This window comes from Carcharhinus amblyrhynchos, chromosome 26, assembly GCF_965287045.1.
Source record: "Carcharhinus amblyrhynchos chromosome 26, sCarAmb.v2.hapA, whole genome shotgun sequence".
NCBI classification, from domain to species: Eukaryota; Metazoa; Chordata; class Chondrichthyes; order Carcharhiniformes; family Carcharhinidae; genus Carcharhinus; species Carcharhinus amblyrhynchos.
The window spans coordinates 41,014,035-41,029,129 of record NC_137349.1 but is presented as its reverse complement, the minus strand read 5'-3'; the positions used below and the strand labels follow the sequence as shown (position 1 = coordinate 41,029,129).

The 15,095-nt window shown below is 40.9% G+C and overlaps 1 protein-coding gene across 1 annotated transcript in view; it reads left to right on the top strand.

Moving 5' to 3' along the window:
- Nucleotides 1-15,095, top strand: part of LOC145358751 (mediator of RNA polymerase II transcription subunit 26-like) — a 182,867-nt gene that overhangs the window by 142,502 nt on the left and 25,270 nt on the right. The window contains exon 2 of the mRNA XM_080213011.1: nucleotides 8,412-8,486. Coding sequence (XP_080069137.1) covers nucleotides 8,412-8,486 — 75 coding nt within the window. The remainder of the gene's footprint in view (nucleotides 1-8,411; nucleotides 8,487-15,095) is intronic.

Below are 15,095 nucleotides of genomic sequence, written 5' to 3'. Positions count from 1 at the left end.
CAATCCTACTACCACTGCCAAGAAGGATAATGGAGCGGGTGTATGCAAACACCACCCTTTGCAAGTTCCTGTCTCAGCCATACCATCATGCCTTGGAAATGTAGACATCGCTTTGCTGTCATTGGATCAAAATATTGGAACTTCCTGCCTCAAAGTTTTGAAGTATGGTCACCACAAGCCTATGGTGGATAAAAGCAGCAACTCAACATTTCCCAATAAAACTGACAGTGATGCCCCTGATCAATGAATTACTTTTGCAAAGGGAAGAACTGATGGATAAAAAGCAAATTTATCTGCTAATCTTTTGTATTTGTATTGAAATTAATTCCCTAATGTATGTCTCAGCATTGGTTATTTTCTGATCAACATGTGTTAAAGATACCCTTGTCCTGGGATCTTTGGGAATATCCCTTTTGGTTCATTCTCTGTTCTTATAAGAACAGATTCCTGTGTGTCAATTCCTGCCAGTTGGTCTAATTGGTGACTTCTGCTGTGATTGGTCTGTTAGAGGATGCAGGATAATCTCATAGGATGTTATTTTTTGACATTTGTGTTGGCTGCAGATGTATTTGTGATAAGATGAGGCAGAAAGGTAACGTATTGCTATAATGGCTAGATGATAGTGCGGTCAATATATTCTGGACACAAGAATTCCATATGAAATGGTGAATAATTTAAGTAAATACCAATGGTCAGTTTTTGAAAAAGTGGCTTTTAGCATTTGGCAAATGAAAAGTGAAAAATTCCTAATATCAGCTTGCTTTTGGGGCCTTTTGACAATTATAATTGGGCTGCTAGGATAGGGGTAAACTTGTTATTTGATAGATATTCTTTAGGTTTTTTGCTTATTCTGACTAGCACTTGAGTGGTTGAGACCTATCTTACACTAGGAAGTAATTTTGTTGCCATCAACCGGCGATTGTATCTGAACTCGGGAAGGAATCCTAACTAATAACACTTAGACCTGACCCTGGAAGTTGGTCCACAACCAATTGTTTGAGGGAATTTTTTCACACTTTAAATACTGAAGTTGGTATGAAAATAGATGAGATATTTTGCAAGTTTAGAAAATATTGCCTGTTCATCTGACATTCTGGCAGTACAGTCTCAATATTCATCCTTATACTTGTGCCTCCCTAGTTTATAGTACAAAAAGGTATTCCTTTACATTTCTTTCCGTTGGCTGTAGTGGCGCTTTTATCTTGGAATCGTAGAACCTTACCCCAATAAGGCCATTCATCCATTATGCCTGAGTTAACTCTTGTAAGAGCTTATCATAGTTCCCACTCCCCCTCTTTTTTTTTGCCCTAACCCTTAAGTTTTCATTCCAAGGATTTATCCAGTTTTCTTTTGAACATCACTATGAAATCTGTTTCTGCCATATGGTTAATGCACATTATGTCCCAAAGCTGCCTCATGGTGTAACACACCACTTGTAATTGTGCATATAGAGTTTAACCACTCTGCACTTTGATTTAATGGTTCTATGGATAAGATCAGCATCTCTGATCTCCAGCTCTCAGCCATCAGGCATAGTCACTGTAATGCAGAGATGCCGGTGTTGGACTGGAGTAAGCACAGTAACAAGTCTCTCAACACCAGGATAAAGCCCAACAGGTTTATTTGGCAGTACTAGTTTTCGGAGCCTCAATCTCCTCCGTCAGGTGAGTGAAGACTTGTGTTCACAAACAGGGCGTATAAAGAGACAAACGCAATTTATAAGATAATGCTTGGAATGCGAGTTTTTACAGGTAATCAAGTCTTAAAGGTACAGATAATGTGAATAGAGAGGGGGTTAAGCACAGGTTGAAGAGTCGTGTATTGTCTCTAGCCAGGACAGCTAGTGAGATTTTGGGGGTTATAGATAGTGTGACATGAACCCAAAATCCTGGTTGAAGCTGTCCTCGTGTGCGGAACTTGCCTATCAGTCTTTGCTAAACTGAAGCAGAAACTGATAACCAAGTTCCGCGCACGAGGACAGCTTCAGCCAGGATTTTGGGTTCATGTCACACTATCTGTAACCCCCACAAATTGTCTGGGCTTGCAAAATCTAACTGTCCTGTCGAGAGACAATACGCATCTCTTTAACCTGTGCTTAACCCTCTCTCCACTCACATTGTCTGAACCGTTAAGACTTGATTACCTGTAAAGACGCACATTCAAACCATTATTTTGTAAATTGAGTTTGTCTCTTTTTATACGCCCTGTTTGTGAACACAAGTCTTCACTCACCTGACGAAGGAGATTGAGGCTCTGAAAACTAGCGCTGCCAAATAAACCTGTTGGGCTTTATCGTGGTGTTGAGACTGCATCCTCTAGTCACTGTATCCATGGTTCAGCTTTTAGCTCTGAAGAAGTCATGTGAATTCAAGACATGAACCTTGTTTCCAAGATGCTGCTAGGCCTACAATCATAGAATCCTTACAGTGCAGAAGGAGGCCATTTGCCCCATTGAATCTGCGCCAACTCTGAAAGAACATCCCAGCCAGACTCTCCCTGTAATGTCATGTATTTATCCTATTAATCCTAACCAACCGTATCTTTAGAAACTAAATGGCAATTTAAGATGGCTAATCAACATTCTCCTCGTGTCTGCGTGGGTTTCCTCCGGGTGCTCCGGTTTCCTCCCACTGTCCAAAGATGTGCGGATTAGGTTGATTGGCCATGCTAAAATTGCCCCTTAGTGTCCTGAGATGTGTAGGTTAGTGGGTAAATGTGTAGGGCCTGGGTGGGACTGTGGTCGGTGCAGACTCGATGGGCCAAATGGCTTTTTTCTGCACTGTTGAGTGTCTATGATTCTATGAACATAACTTGCACATCCTTGGACTGTGGGAGGAAATCAGAGCACCTGGAGGAAACCCATGTAGACATGTGGAGAATGTGCAAACTCCACACAGTCACCCAAGGCTGGAATTGATCCTGGGCTCCTGATGCTGAGAGGCAGCAGTGCTAACCACCATGCCACACTGCAAACCTGCTTGAGTTTGTCCACATTTCTATTTTCACTGTACCCAGGATTTGTCAGGGGAAGAATTCTCTCCTGTGGCAAAGCATACTTTCCTTGATTAAAGCTCAATCTACCCATCAGCCTCTTTGCAGTTTAATAGCCTATAATTCACCAGACTTGTAAATGAAGAATAAAGACTTGTGTTAGGACACTGGCACCAGTGAAACAACCACAGCAACACTGACTGCCTTCAGGTAATTAGTGATTTTTGCCCAAAATTAAAATCAGGAATTTGTAAGGGACTTAGATATCTCTCTCTCTTCCTCTCTTCCCCCTCCCACCCCCCACCCTGTCGAGCCAAATACTTGTGAAATAAACATCCTTGCTCCCAAGGTGATGCTCTAGCAAGCTGTGATTTGGATAGAATTTTCCCCAGCTGATCAGCATTGTTCTAGTGTTTTTGAGAGAGAACACAACCAGGTGAATCATGCACCTGGAGATTTCCCATAACAGCTTGGGTAAACACTGAGCACACTGTCACTATCTAAAACTTGTTCAAGGAGAGCAACCTGGGAATGAATTAGAGAACTCTCGATGGATCTACAGTTGTTTCGTTCTAAGTTTGCTTTTCTTTAAAGGTCCACTATGAGAATTTCAGAGTTCTAATTGTATTTCAGCTTGTGACATTTTCATTGCTCATGCTTGGATGGAGCTCAGTCTTGTCCTCCCACCTGAATCTTACAAGTTACAATTTTTAGCCTTTTGCGAAGCGTTTTGAAACCATGCAAAACCAAGAAGCCCCATTCCCAAACAGAATCTTGTAACTTCAGTGGTAGTGGGTCTTATTACATGGCCATCTCTAAACTGATTTATTTAAATGTGTTCAGAAGAATCCTAAATATAGATTCTGCTTTCAGTTGCCCTCTGAACAATATTTCAAACTTGTAAAAAGTAGGTGGGCACTCGTTTTGCATTGATGTCATGGCAGTGACTTTTTAAAACATCTAGAGGGTGGGGAATGTTTTCCTGGTACCTCTGGGTAAGATCAAGTGTCAGGTCAAGCCCAACATGGTGTGCAGTGCCTTATCTTGTTTGCCTCTCAAATGAGGACTATGAATTGGATTCATTTGGAATTTGAATTTGTGTTTTTTTTTGAGCAAACAAGGAATAAGAACATAAGAAATAGGAGCAGGTCTCGGCCATCTAGCCCTTTGAGCCTGCCCTGCCATTCAATAAGATCATGGCTGATCTGAAGTGGATCAGTTCCACTTTCCCGCTCTTTCCCCATAACCCTTAGATTCACCACCCTTTGAGTGAAGTTCCTCCTCAACTCCGATCTAAACTCCACTCTACACCTCCCCACTCTTGAGGCTGTGCCCTCTAGTCCTGCTATCCTTTCTAAGCAGGAAGAATCTCCCTACCTCTACCTTATCCATCCCTTACATTATCTTATACGTTTGCCTTCTTGATCATTCCCTGCCTTTAACATTAGCGTAATGTTAAAATGGATTCTAGTCTGCCCCGTCCACTCTGAGCTTTGGCTTCGTAGCTTTAAGAATGGAGTAAAAGCAATTTTAAAGTTTCCTGGTAAACCCAAGAGTATGTTCTGATAATTGCAAACCAGTATTTATTTATATGACAAAAAAGCCACTGTTTCCATGATCCCAAATCCTGATGTGGGCCACTGAAAGCAAGGATATGTTGAACGATGTTTACCACGGGAGAAGATTCTGAAGGAGATAATCTATCTCCATTTGGAGAGGCAAGGTTTGATCATGGTTTTGTCAATGGGAGGTCACGCCTAACAAATGTGATTAAATTTTTTGAGCATGTAATAAAGCGTGTGGATGAGGGTAGTGCAGTTGATGTAGTTTACATGAAATACAGCAAAGTCTTTGACAAAGTACCACATGGGAAACTTATTAAGAAGACAAATGCACGTGGAATTCAGGGTGATCTGACAAGGCATATTCATAATTTGCTTAGCAGTAGGATGATGTGGAGATGGACTGGGATAAGCACAGTAAGGTGTTGTGAGACTCCTTAGTTAGCGATAGGGACAGAGGGTGGCCACAGACTGCTTTAGTGACTGGAATGATGTAGAGATGCCGGTGTTGGACTTGGGTTATTATCAAATAAACTGGTTGGACTTTAACCTGGCGTTGTGAAACTTCTTACTGTTATCAGTGACTGGAAGCCAGTGACCAGTGCCATACCACAGGGATCCATGCTGGGCCCCCTATTGTTTGTCAGTTATATAAATGGCATAGATGACTATGTGGCGGGGGGGATCACCGATGACATGCAGATTGTGCCGATGACACACAGATTAGCTCAGTAGTTAACAATGAGTGTCTTGGGCTGCAGAAAGATATAGACGAGATGGTCAAATGGGTGGTTAAGTGGCAGATGGGATTTAACCCTGAAACGTACGAGGTGACGCACTTTGGACAAGGAAGTATACTATGAAAGGTCTGGCACTAAGTTCTGAAGAACAAAGGGACCTTGGTGTGTTTGTCCATAGATCTCTGAAGGTGGAAAGGGAGGTTAATAGGGTGGTGAAAAAAGCATACAGCACGTTTACCTTTATCATTGGGGGTACAAAAGCAGAAGGGTCATGATGGAGTTGTATAGAACTTTGGTGATACCACAGTTGGAGCACTGTGTACAGTTCTGGTTATGATGAGGATGTGCCGGCGTTGGACTGGGATAAACACAGTAAAAAGTCTGACAACACCAAGTTTTAGTCCAACCGATTTATTTGATAGTAAACTCACAAGCTTTCGAGGGGACTCCCTCTTCGTCAGATGAATGGAGAGTTCTGAGGCCAGAACTCTTTATAGCAACAACTGATTTTGCTGAAAGAAAATATTACTGTCAGTGGAGAGGAAAGTTTGTAATTGTTCTGATCACTCCTCCACTTTCAGAAGAGGAATATTATTCCATTTCTTTCCTCCCTTGTCAACAGCTGACCATAGAAATGCTGTGCTGGATCTTCAAATTGGCTCTTTGCCTTAAGTGGCTATTGGAATTTATCACTCTTCCTGGTTCGAGACTTGGATTCATTGAGCAGTCAGTCATCTGTGAATTGCCATAAGGCACAAGTTTAGAAACAGCTTTAATATTAGCCAATAAATAATATGAGCAGTATCTGTATGAAATCTAAGGCAGATTTTCAGATTCACGTTAGCCATCACCCAAGCACTCTTCCAAGCCTGTTGCAGAAATGCATGTGTTGGTGCTTGTCTGAATCTTTCTGATTGAAGAATCCCATGTCAGTACCTAATTTGTGCTGTTAACCTAACCGAGTACAATGGTTTTGACCTCCCAAGCTAGGAGATCGAGACACAAGCAAAAAGGGCTCCTGCTCCTTATTGCCATTGCATGATACCTACCAAAGAATGAATCGGTGGTTGCCTGGTGAGGATTGAATCAGACTCTGTTCACACCACCTTCTGACACTGGCTGCTTAGTTTCATGTGAAGCATGGCCTTTTGGGTAAGGTATTGGAATGCCGTTGGTTATGAGAACGCTTTCAGGAAAATGGGGAAACAATTTGGGAATGGGGAGGAGAGAACCCTTAGCTAGTAATTTCAGATTTATTGTATAGGTTTTCCCCTTTCCTCTTTCTTCCTGCTCCTCGACATGTTTTGAGAAAAATTAATTTTGTGTAGAAGTATCTAGATATAGACATTTTACCATAATGTCTCTTGCATCATGTGATACTGCTCCTTCGTCCTTGCTGCTGAATGTTAATGCCTGCTGTACCATGAGTAATACTGTTTAGAAGTCATGGCATCTTACTGCTTGGTTGTATGAAAAATATACAAGTATCCACTGCTCAAAAATCTCTGAATCACAGAGATCCATATTGTTAGTAGTAGCCTGCAGGGACAGCATTTGTTAAACGGCATGGGCAGGAATCTGGTCCCTGCTGTATTGTTTGATGTGAAGTTTCATAATGGGTTTTGCTGCTGCTTTAGCCCTGTTTGTGGATTCTGTTTTCTGCTGCTTTTTGTAACATTTGTAGATTAATAATTGTTTGTACAAACGATTGGAGGTTTGCATTGTAATATCTGTTCATTTTTAGAAATGCCAGAAAAAAGTACCTGCGACAACTTGAGTATGATGTGGAGATGTTTGAGCATGCATGTCAGAGAAACCTGTACAAAGCAGGTTTCTGTCCTGTGTAGTAATCTCTTTATTAAACTTGTACTTTTGTGCTTATTATTTTTTGTGTGGGATGTTGATGTAGGAAAACAGTGATTTATTTATTACAGATGTGTAGATATGGAAGACTTATACATGAGGTGCGACATGTGCCCCAAGTTGAGCAAAGCTTCATCTGCTCTGCCTTAACAAACTAAGCCTTCCTTGAATGCAAACTCACAGCTGTCAGACTGCTTATTGCAGGAAGCGCTTTGAATCCCAGAGGAGGCTAGCTTCACTCAGTGTTTTTGCATGATGCGTTGACTGTGATGATCCTTTGAATGCTTTGTTACTAGGACATGGGTGAAAGTGGCAGTGACACCAATTTCTGAGGGGGAAAAAAGGGGAGCCAAACCAGATCCTAAGATCCGGAAGGCGTCTGTATGAAGGTACAGGCTAAATGACCTTCAGTGTTTGACTAGATTTTACTGAGATTTGGAGATTTTTAGATTTTTTAAACAGTATACTGATTTCTTGGAATGCTCACATATTCCTGATTATTTATCAGTGTGGCACTAAGAACTTTTCTCTAACATGGTATCTCCAGATCTTCACATGGCATCACAGTGAACTAGTATTTGCAGGTTTGTCATTGCTATGTCGGTGGTAGTATAAAATTTTGCATACTCAATTCATAGCTGTCTGAATACAAATGCTGCTAAGAAATTAGTTATTTAAATTGCTTAAATTAATTTGACAATTTAATTTGAATTAACAGATGTACCCCAAACAAGTTCTTTAAAACATCAAGATTGGGTCAGATCCTAAGAATTGCTTGTGTGCTTTTATATTCCTCCCTGACATGTCCAAGCTATTGAGCAAACAGGAGCAACTTGTGTCTCTGTCACTCAACTGTAATTGTTTGTTTGAATAAAAATAGCCTCCTAGTGACACGTATCTCTACTTCATCAGACTGCTATCTGCAATACAAAGGCTCCTAGTATGTTCCTAGACAGTCTGCTAACCAGACAAATATAATTAAATAAGGCAACAATTCTGTGAAATGCCTCAAGATGATTTGTCGTCTTAAAGATGCTACAAAAATGCAAGTTGTTGATGGTTTGAAATCTGGAAGAGCATTTGCTCATAATTTAATGCTACCTTGGAATTCGGAATACTCTGCTTTTCTACTGAAGTTGCATTTAATGCATACTGTTTTTAACATTGGGACCATTTTCTGTAAAGTCTGAATGTCAACTGCTGTTCACTACTATGAGTAGTGCAGTCACTAATGTTTCCTGTTTCTTTCTTCCAGATCCGTAACATGGTGGCAGTGCTGGAGGTGATCTCCAGCTTGGAGAAATATCCCATTACCAAAGAGGCCCTTGAGGTAAATAGTTCCTGTTCATTGCACTCAGGTGGGGTCAATGGAGAGCATGCAAGAAGGAAAATGCAAATTATCAGGGCAACAAGTTTGAATACTATTATGTTACTGCATGCAGGTTGAGATTAAATCTATTGTAACTCTTTTTGTTCTTAAATCATAAATTGAAGCTTTATGTGCTACACACTAAATTGATAAAATTATGGGTTAAGAATTTCCCCCTCAGTTTTTCATGTCTCCATGAAAGCCAGTTTTCAATTTGTAAGAACGTTTACACTAACAACCTTCTCTTGCAGTGGTTAAGAAATGCAGGGCAGCTTTGTTTGTGATGTCATGAGTTACTGCTCTTCTCACTATTTATGCTATTGGGTAGATTCATCAATCCTACACGTGTTAAGGTTCACACAGGCACACGTTCTCGGTCATTCTAAGTTGAAATAATTGCATATACGTTGAGCTGTCAGTAAGTGCCACTGTCTATTCTTGGAAGACCTGTAGTGGTTGGGGTGGGTAGTGACTACTAACGTGAAAAGTGCAATTAGGTGGTAGTCAATTCATTTGTAACCAAATCTGTAAGTGGCAAGGCTAACCCAAGTGTTGAAGCAACTGTTTTTACTTATGTTGTCAATGGCATGCAACAGTCAAATATTAGAACATAGAACACTACAGCACAAACAGGCCCTTCGGCCCACGAGTTGCGCCGATCACATCAACACCTACCAATCTATAGACCTATCTATAACCCCCAATCCCATTAAACCCCATATACTCATCCAGAAGTCTTTTAAAAGACCCCAGCGAGTTCGCCTCCACCACCACTGACGGCAGCCGATTCCATTCACTCACCACCCTCTGAGTGAAAAACTTACCCCTAACATCACTTCTGTACTTTCCTCCCCGCACCTTAAATCTGTGTCCTCTCGTAGCGACCATTTCAACCCGGGGAAATAGCCTCTGAGAATCCACCCTATCTATTCCTCTCAACATTTTATAAACTTCTATCAGGTCGCCTCTCAACCTTCGTCTCTCCAGGGAAAAGAGTCCCAGCTCCCTCAACCTAACTTCATAGGCATGCCTCCCAGTCCAGGCAACATCCTTGTAAATCTCCTCTGTACCCTTTCAATAGCTTCTACGTCTTTGCTAGGACAATGCCCTAGCTGCATCTTTGTTTCAGTGACACTAAGATTGCTTATCTCCAGTGCTCTTGTCTGTCTGCTTGAGGCAGTTATTGATTTAATGAGCTTTACAAGGAATGTCAAAGGTCTTATGGCAATGTTGGAAGAAAAGTAAGGAGTTATCTCTCGTGTCTTGGCCAATGTTTATCCTTCAGTTAACATCAGAAAAATACTTTTAGGTGATTATCACATTTCTCTCCATGGGAACCTGCTGCACGCAAATCAGCTGTCACATTTCCTACTTTAGGACATAAACTACACTTTAAAGTACTTCATTCGAGGCATTTGTGTTGATAAAGCCATAAGTATGTACTGTTGGGGCCTGTTATGGTGGACTGGCACAGTGGTTAACACTGCTATCTCACAGCACCAGTGACCTGGGTTCAACTCCTGGTTTGGGTCTCTGTCTGTGTGGAGTTTCCACATTCTCCCTGTGTTTCCTCCAGATGCTCTGGTTCACTGCCACAGTCAAAGATGTGCAGGTTATGCTAAATTCTTCCCTCAGTGTACCCGAACAAGTGCCAGAGTGTGATGACTAGGGAATTTTCACGGTAATTTCATAGTAGGGTGAATGTAAGCCTACTTGTGACTAATAAATAAACTTTACTTTGAAAACAAACTTTATCTGTTAGATGGCTCGCCTTCCAGTTATGGGGAGAGTGTGAAAATCAGCAGAGAATTTTTATGTGGAGCTCTGCATTTAGTAATAATTGTGGTGGTGGTGATTGGGAGGGGGAGAAAGAGATAGAAGTGGATGACAAAGCGGTGTGATGCTTAAAGTCCTATCTAAAAAGTGGAAGATAACAAGGATTCAACTACATTTATTGAGTTAAATAATACCACAGTAGCCAAAGAGCCAAGATAATCGATACTTAAGTGCATCCACACATAATTAATTTGTTTTGATTAAACTTGGATATTTCTTTTTCATCAAAAACCATGTTTTTTCAGTTCTCAGGATATAGCTAATGTTGGCAAAGTTGAGTTTATTTGAGTCCTAGTTGCAGCTTTTGTAACATCTGGTGTGCTTTCTCCTTGTATCACTGCAGACAGGTCAAAGGTATTGACCCAGCATCACGGAAAAGAGAGGTTTTGTTTTCAAATCATGATGGCTTGTGACTTGGAGGCAATAGTTGACACCAGTGGAATACTATGACTCAGTTGGTAGAACACTTGCAATGGAGTTACAAGATGAGTTCACGTTCCACTCCAGGGTTTGAGCTCAAATCAAGGTTGGCACTCTGTTGTAACAATGAGGACATGGTTGGTGGTGCCATCTTCCATATGAGGTGTTAAACCACGGTCCCCTCAGTCACCTTTGGATGCCAAAGATCTCATGGCAGTGCTGGAAGAAGAGCAAGAGTTATCCCTGGTGTCCTGGCCAATGTTTATCCTTCGTTAACATCAGAAAAATATTTATAGGTGATTATCACATTTCTCTCCATGGGAACCTGCTGCACCCAAATTAGCTGTCACATTTCCTACTTTAGGACATAAATTACCCTTTAAAATACTTCATTCAAGGCATTTGTTGATCATGAAATGAGCTGTATAAGTGCAAGTTTGACCTTGCCCATGGCATTGCTCTCCTTTGGATGGTAATATGGGCGATCCAGTGTAAATAATCTTGGTGAGCTGCTGCAGTGCACCCCTTAAATATTACATGTTGCAGCCACAGCATGTTAATAATGGGGAGGATGTAAATTGAATCTGGGAACACTGAATGCTGTCTGACTTCGTGTTGTGGCACATCGTTCTGACGAGTGGTGAATATTCATGTTCTTGACTTGAGTCTTGATTGATGGAGTTAAACGTGAGAGGTGTCAGCAAGTTGCCCACCTTATCACAGCATGACCAGCCTTGCCCTGTTCTTGTAGTGTGTGTGGATATTGTAGGTTTGTTTCAGCTTCTGACCAACAAAATTGTGATGGTGGTGACACTGAAGCTAGAGTTGTGGTTGGGCTGTTTCTTTTTGATAATTGCCTGACAATTAGGTGGCATGAATCAGGCCAAGCCTAGATGTGGTCCAAGTCATCTTGTAAACTTTCATGCCTGCTTCATTATTGGAGGACTTGTAAGTAAAGCTGAGTATTGTTGAATAATTAGAGTACAATCCCACTCCCCTTATGACAGAGGGAAGACCATTGATGGAACAATTGAAGATGCTTTTTTGAGGAACTGCAACAATCTCCTTGGGGGGGCAATGATATTTGGCCTCTGACACCCATTGCACTTTCTTTTGTGGCAGGTATGACTAGCCACTTGAGGGTTTTCCATTGGCCTCCATTTTACAAGGACATTGTCAAACCAAAGAGTTTATTTGCACAATATCTGCTAATCCTATTGCCTGGGAACAGTATAAAATTCTGATTCATTGTACTTGTCTTCAGATCATAGAAAAATAAACATTATTGGCCTTAAAGTTATAAATTACAAATTGAGTTTATTACACCTTGTTGCTTAATTTTTCTTGATTTGCATTTATATCAGGCCTTAACATGGTAAAACTACTTTGGAGCATTTTCAAACAAAGTTTGACATAAAACGATGTAAGGTGTTATTAGAGCAAGTAACCAAGAACTTGGTCAAAGGGGTAGGTTTCAAGGAGTGTCTTAAAGAAGAAAGAGAAGTTTGAGGGAATTTTAGCGTTTGGGATTTAGCCAGTTGAAGCAATGGCTACCTATGGTCAAGTGAATAAAATTGGAAATTAAAATTGAAGACAGTTGAAAATAAAGATAAAGAATATTAAAATTGAGGTGATGCTCAGCCAGCAGTTCATGTAGATGAGCGGGACTTAGTGCAAGTTAGGATATGAGCATCTCATTTCCCACTTTATCTTATGGAATTGCTCACTTCTATTTCCTTAAAGATAAATATCATCATATCATAAAAAGTGGCTCATTCTCAGTACTAAACTTGTGCCATTGTCCAAAATCTGAAATGTTAAAGTTTCACATAACCACTGTGGAGTCTGCCATCATCACATAGCTACAGTGCATGGTGGGGAACTGGGTGGTGAAACAGGCAGAGGGAGTATGCTATCTTGGGTATAGCCCTCATTCTCTGAATTTGATAACTGGGATGCAGGAGTATATTTAAAGCACATCAATCAAATTAACACAATGGTTTCCTCCACCCCATCAAGATGTGAAACCCTTGTAGAGTTGTGTTTGAGTAATATTTTCTTGATTGATTTCAGGACCTAGAGACATGTGAATGTATAACAAGTAGAAATCAATGAAAATGTATTAATATAGGAATCATGTCTTTTGAAGTAACATTTTGCATATCAGATAGGGATGTGTATCATCTCTGACATATCTAGAACAAGGCTGAAGTGGCTAACCTCCTTTATCAAATAAATTAAAAACGTATAGCCTATCCTAAGGTACGAGTTTTGATAGAACTGTGTTCAAAAGTATCCAAAAATCAAGAGGACTTTTGAATGAATGTTTCCTTTTATCAAATCTTCAGTATAACATGCACGTGGATGAAGTAAATTCCAATTCCATCTACTTAAATTGCTTTGGATTGAATAAAAAATTTGGAACTAGAACTGATTTGTACGATGCGACTGTTTTCATGTCCAATATTCGTGAAATTTGAACTTTTGAGATGAGATGTTGCGCCTGGATCCATTTCTGTAACTGGAGTTTCTTGCCTGTCAGAGATTTCTCTTAATAGTTCAGTAGTTTGTATAGTCCAATAAAATAGCCTATTTGGGCAAAGGTTCCTTAGTGAACAGTGACCATCTTTAGTGGAAAGCAAGTCAATAGTCAGTTCTGCACACTGATGTCACATTTAGCTCTGCACATACATTCATGTGTTCTTAGGGGGAAATTATTTTGAGACTATGCTTGCACTGAATTTAGCACTGCCTCCACGTGATCTTGTGTAGGATCAACATGCTTGTGTGGCCATTTGAAGTTTGATCTCCTGGCTCTCTTGCCTGAGAACTGCCTTCATACCTGCTTTTTCTGCATTGAGACTGCACAATGCCACCTGTCTAACTGCAACTGGTTGCTCAGATTTTGCATTGACTTGACATTTTTTTCTATCTGCAAGTCAGGCCTTCTGCAACTGCAAGAGCTGCATTAAAATGAATAATTTTCTCACTATATAATCCTGAAATCCTAAAAATGTCTGCTTTCTCACCCATCCACATTAGACACTCTAGCTAGCCTTTTAATCAAGGATGCATCATCTTTCCTTATGATACCCCTGAAGCTGCCACAACAAATGTAAGCGTATGTTGGATCATGTGCTGTATTACATAATGTCAATGGGAATCAGTGAAAAATCTGTATTGGTTAGAGTCATACCTACCACAAAGGAAGATGGTTGTAGTTATTGGAGGTCAAGCATCTCAGACCTAGGACATCACTGCAGGAGTTGCTCAGGGTACTGCCTTAGGCACAATCAACTTGGGTCACTTCATCTTTAAGCTCAGCTCCATCATAAGGTCAGAAGTTGAAGTGTTCACTGATTTTATATAGGGTTAGTACCATTTGTGACTCAGATAGTGAAGCAGTCCATAAGCAGCAAGCTTTAGCCAACTTTCAGGCTTGGGCTGATAAGGGGAGACATAGTGATATTGTCACTGAACTAAATCCAGAGACTGAAGATGGGGGTCTGAGTTTGAATCCCACTATGGCAGATGGGATTTGACTTCTATAAAATATTTGGACTTAAGTCTAATGATGACCATGAAACTATTGTTGTGAAAGCCCATTTGGTTCATGTCCTTTACAGAAGGAAATATGCCACCCTTATCTAGTTCAGCAATGTAATTGATTCATAAATGGCCTAGTGTTCAATTCAATGGCAAATGGGGATGAGCAATAAATGCTGTCCTAGCCAGCAACACCCACATCCCCTGAACGAATAAAGAAAAAGGAACATTCATGCTACACAAATGAATCGCCGCACACCATCTCATGATATATTCATTGGCATAACTGTGGCAGAATTCCCTACCCATTCAACATCCTGGGAGTTACCAATGAGCAGAAACTAAACTGGACCAGCCAAAAAAAAGCTCTGGCCATAAGAGCAGGGCAGAGAGTGGGAATGTGACATGCTGCCCCTCTCCCTCAGTCCCCAAAGCCTATCCACCATCTACAAGGTACAAGAGAGGGAGTGTGATAGAAAACTCTCCACTTGCAGTTCCAACAACACACAAGAAGCTTGACACCATCCATGCAAAGCAGCCTGTTTGGCACCCATCCATCACCTTAAACAATGACTGCGTTCACCGTGGGCCTACAGTGTGTACCATCTGTACGATGTACTGCAGCAATTCACAAAGGCTTTTGCAACAGCACCTTTCAAACTTTTGACCTCTAACACCTAGAAGGACATGGGAAACTAATGAATGGGAACCCTACTACCTGCAAGTTGCCCTCCAAGCCACACACCACAAGTCCATGCTGACTTGGAA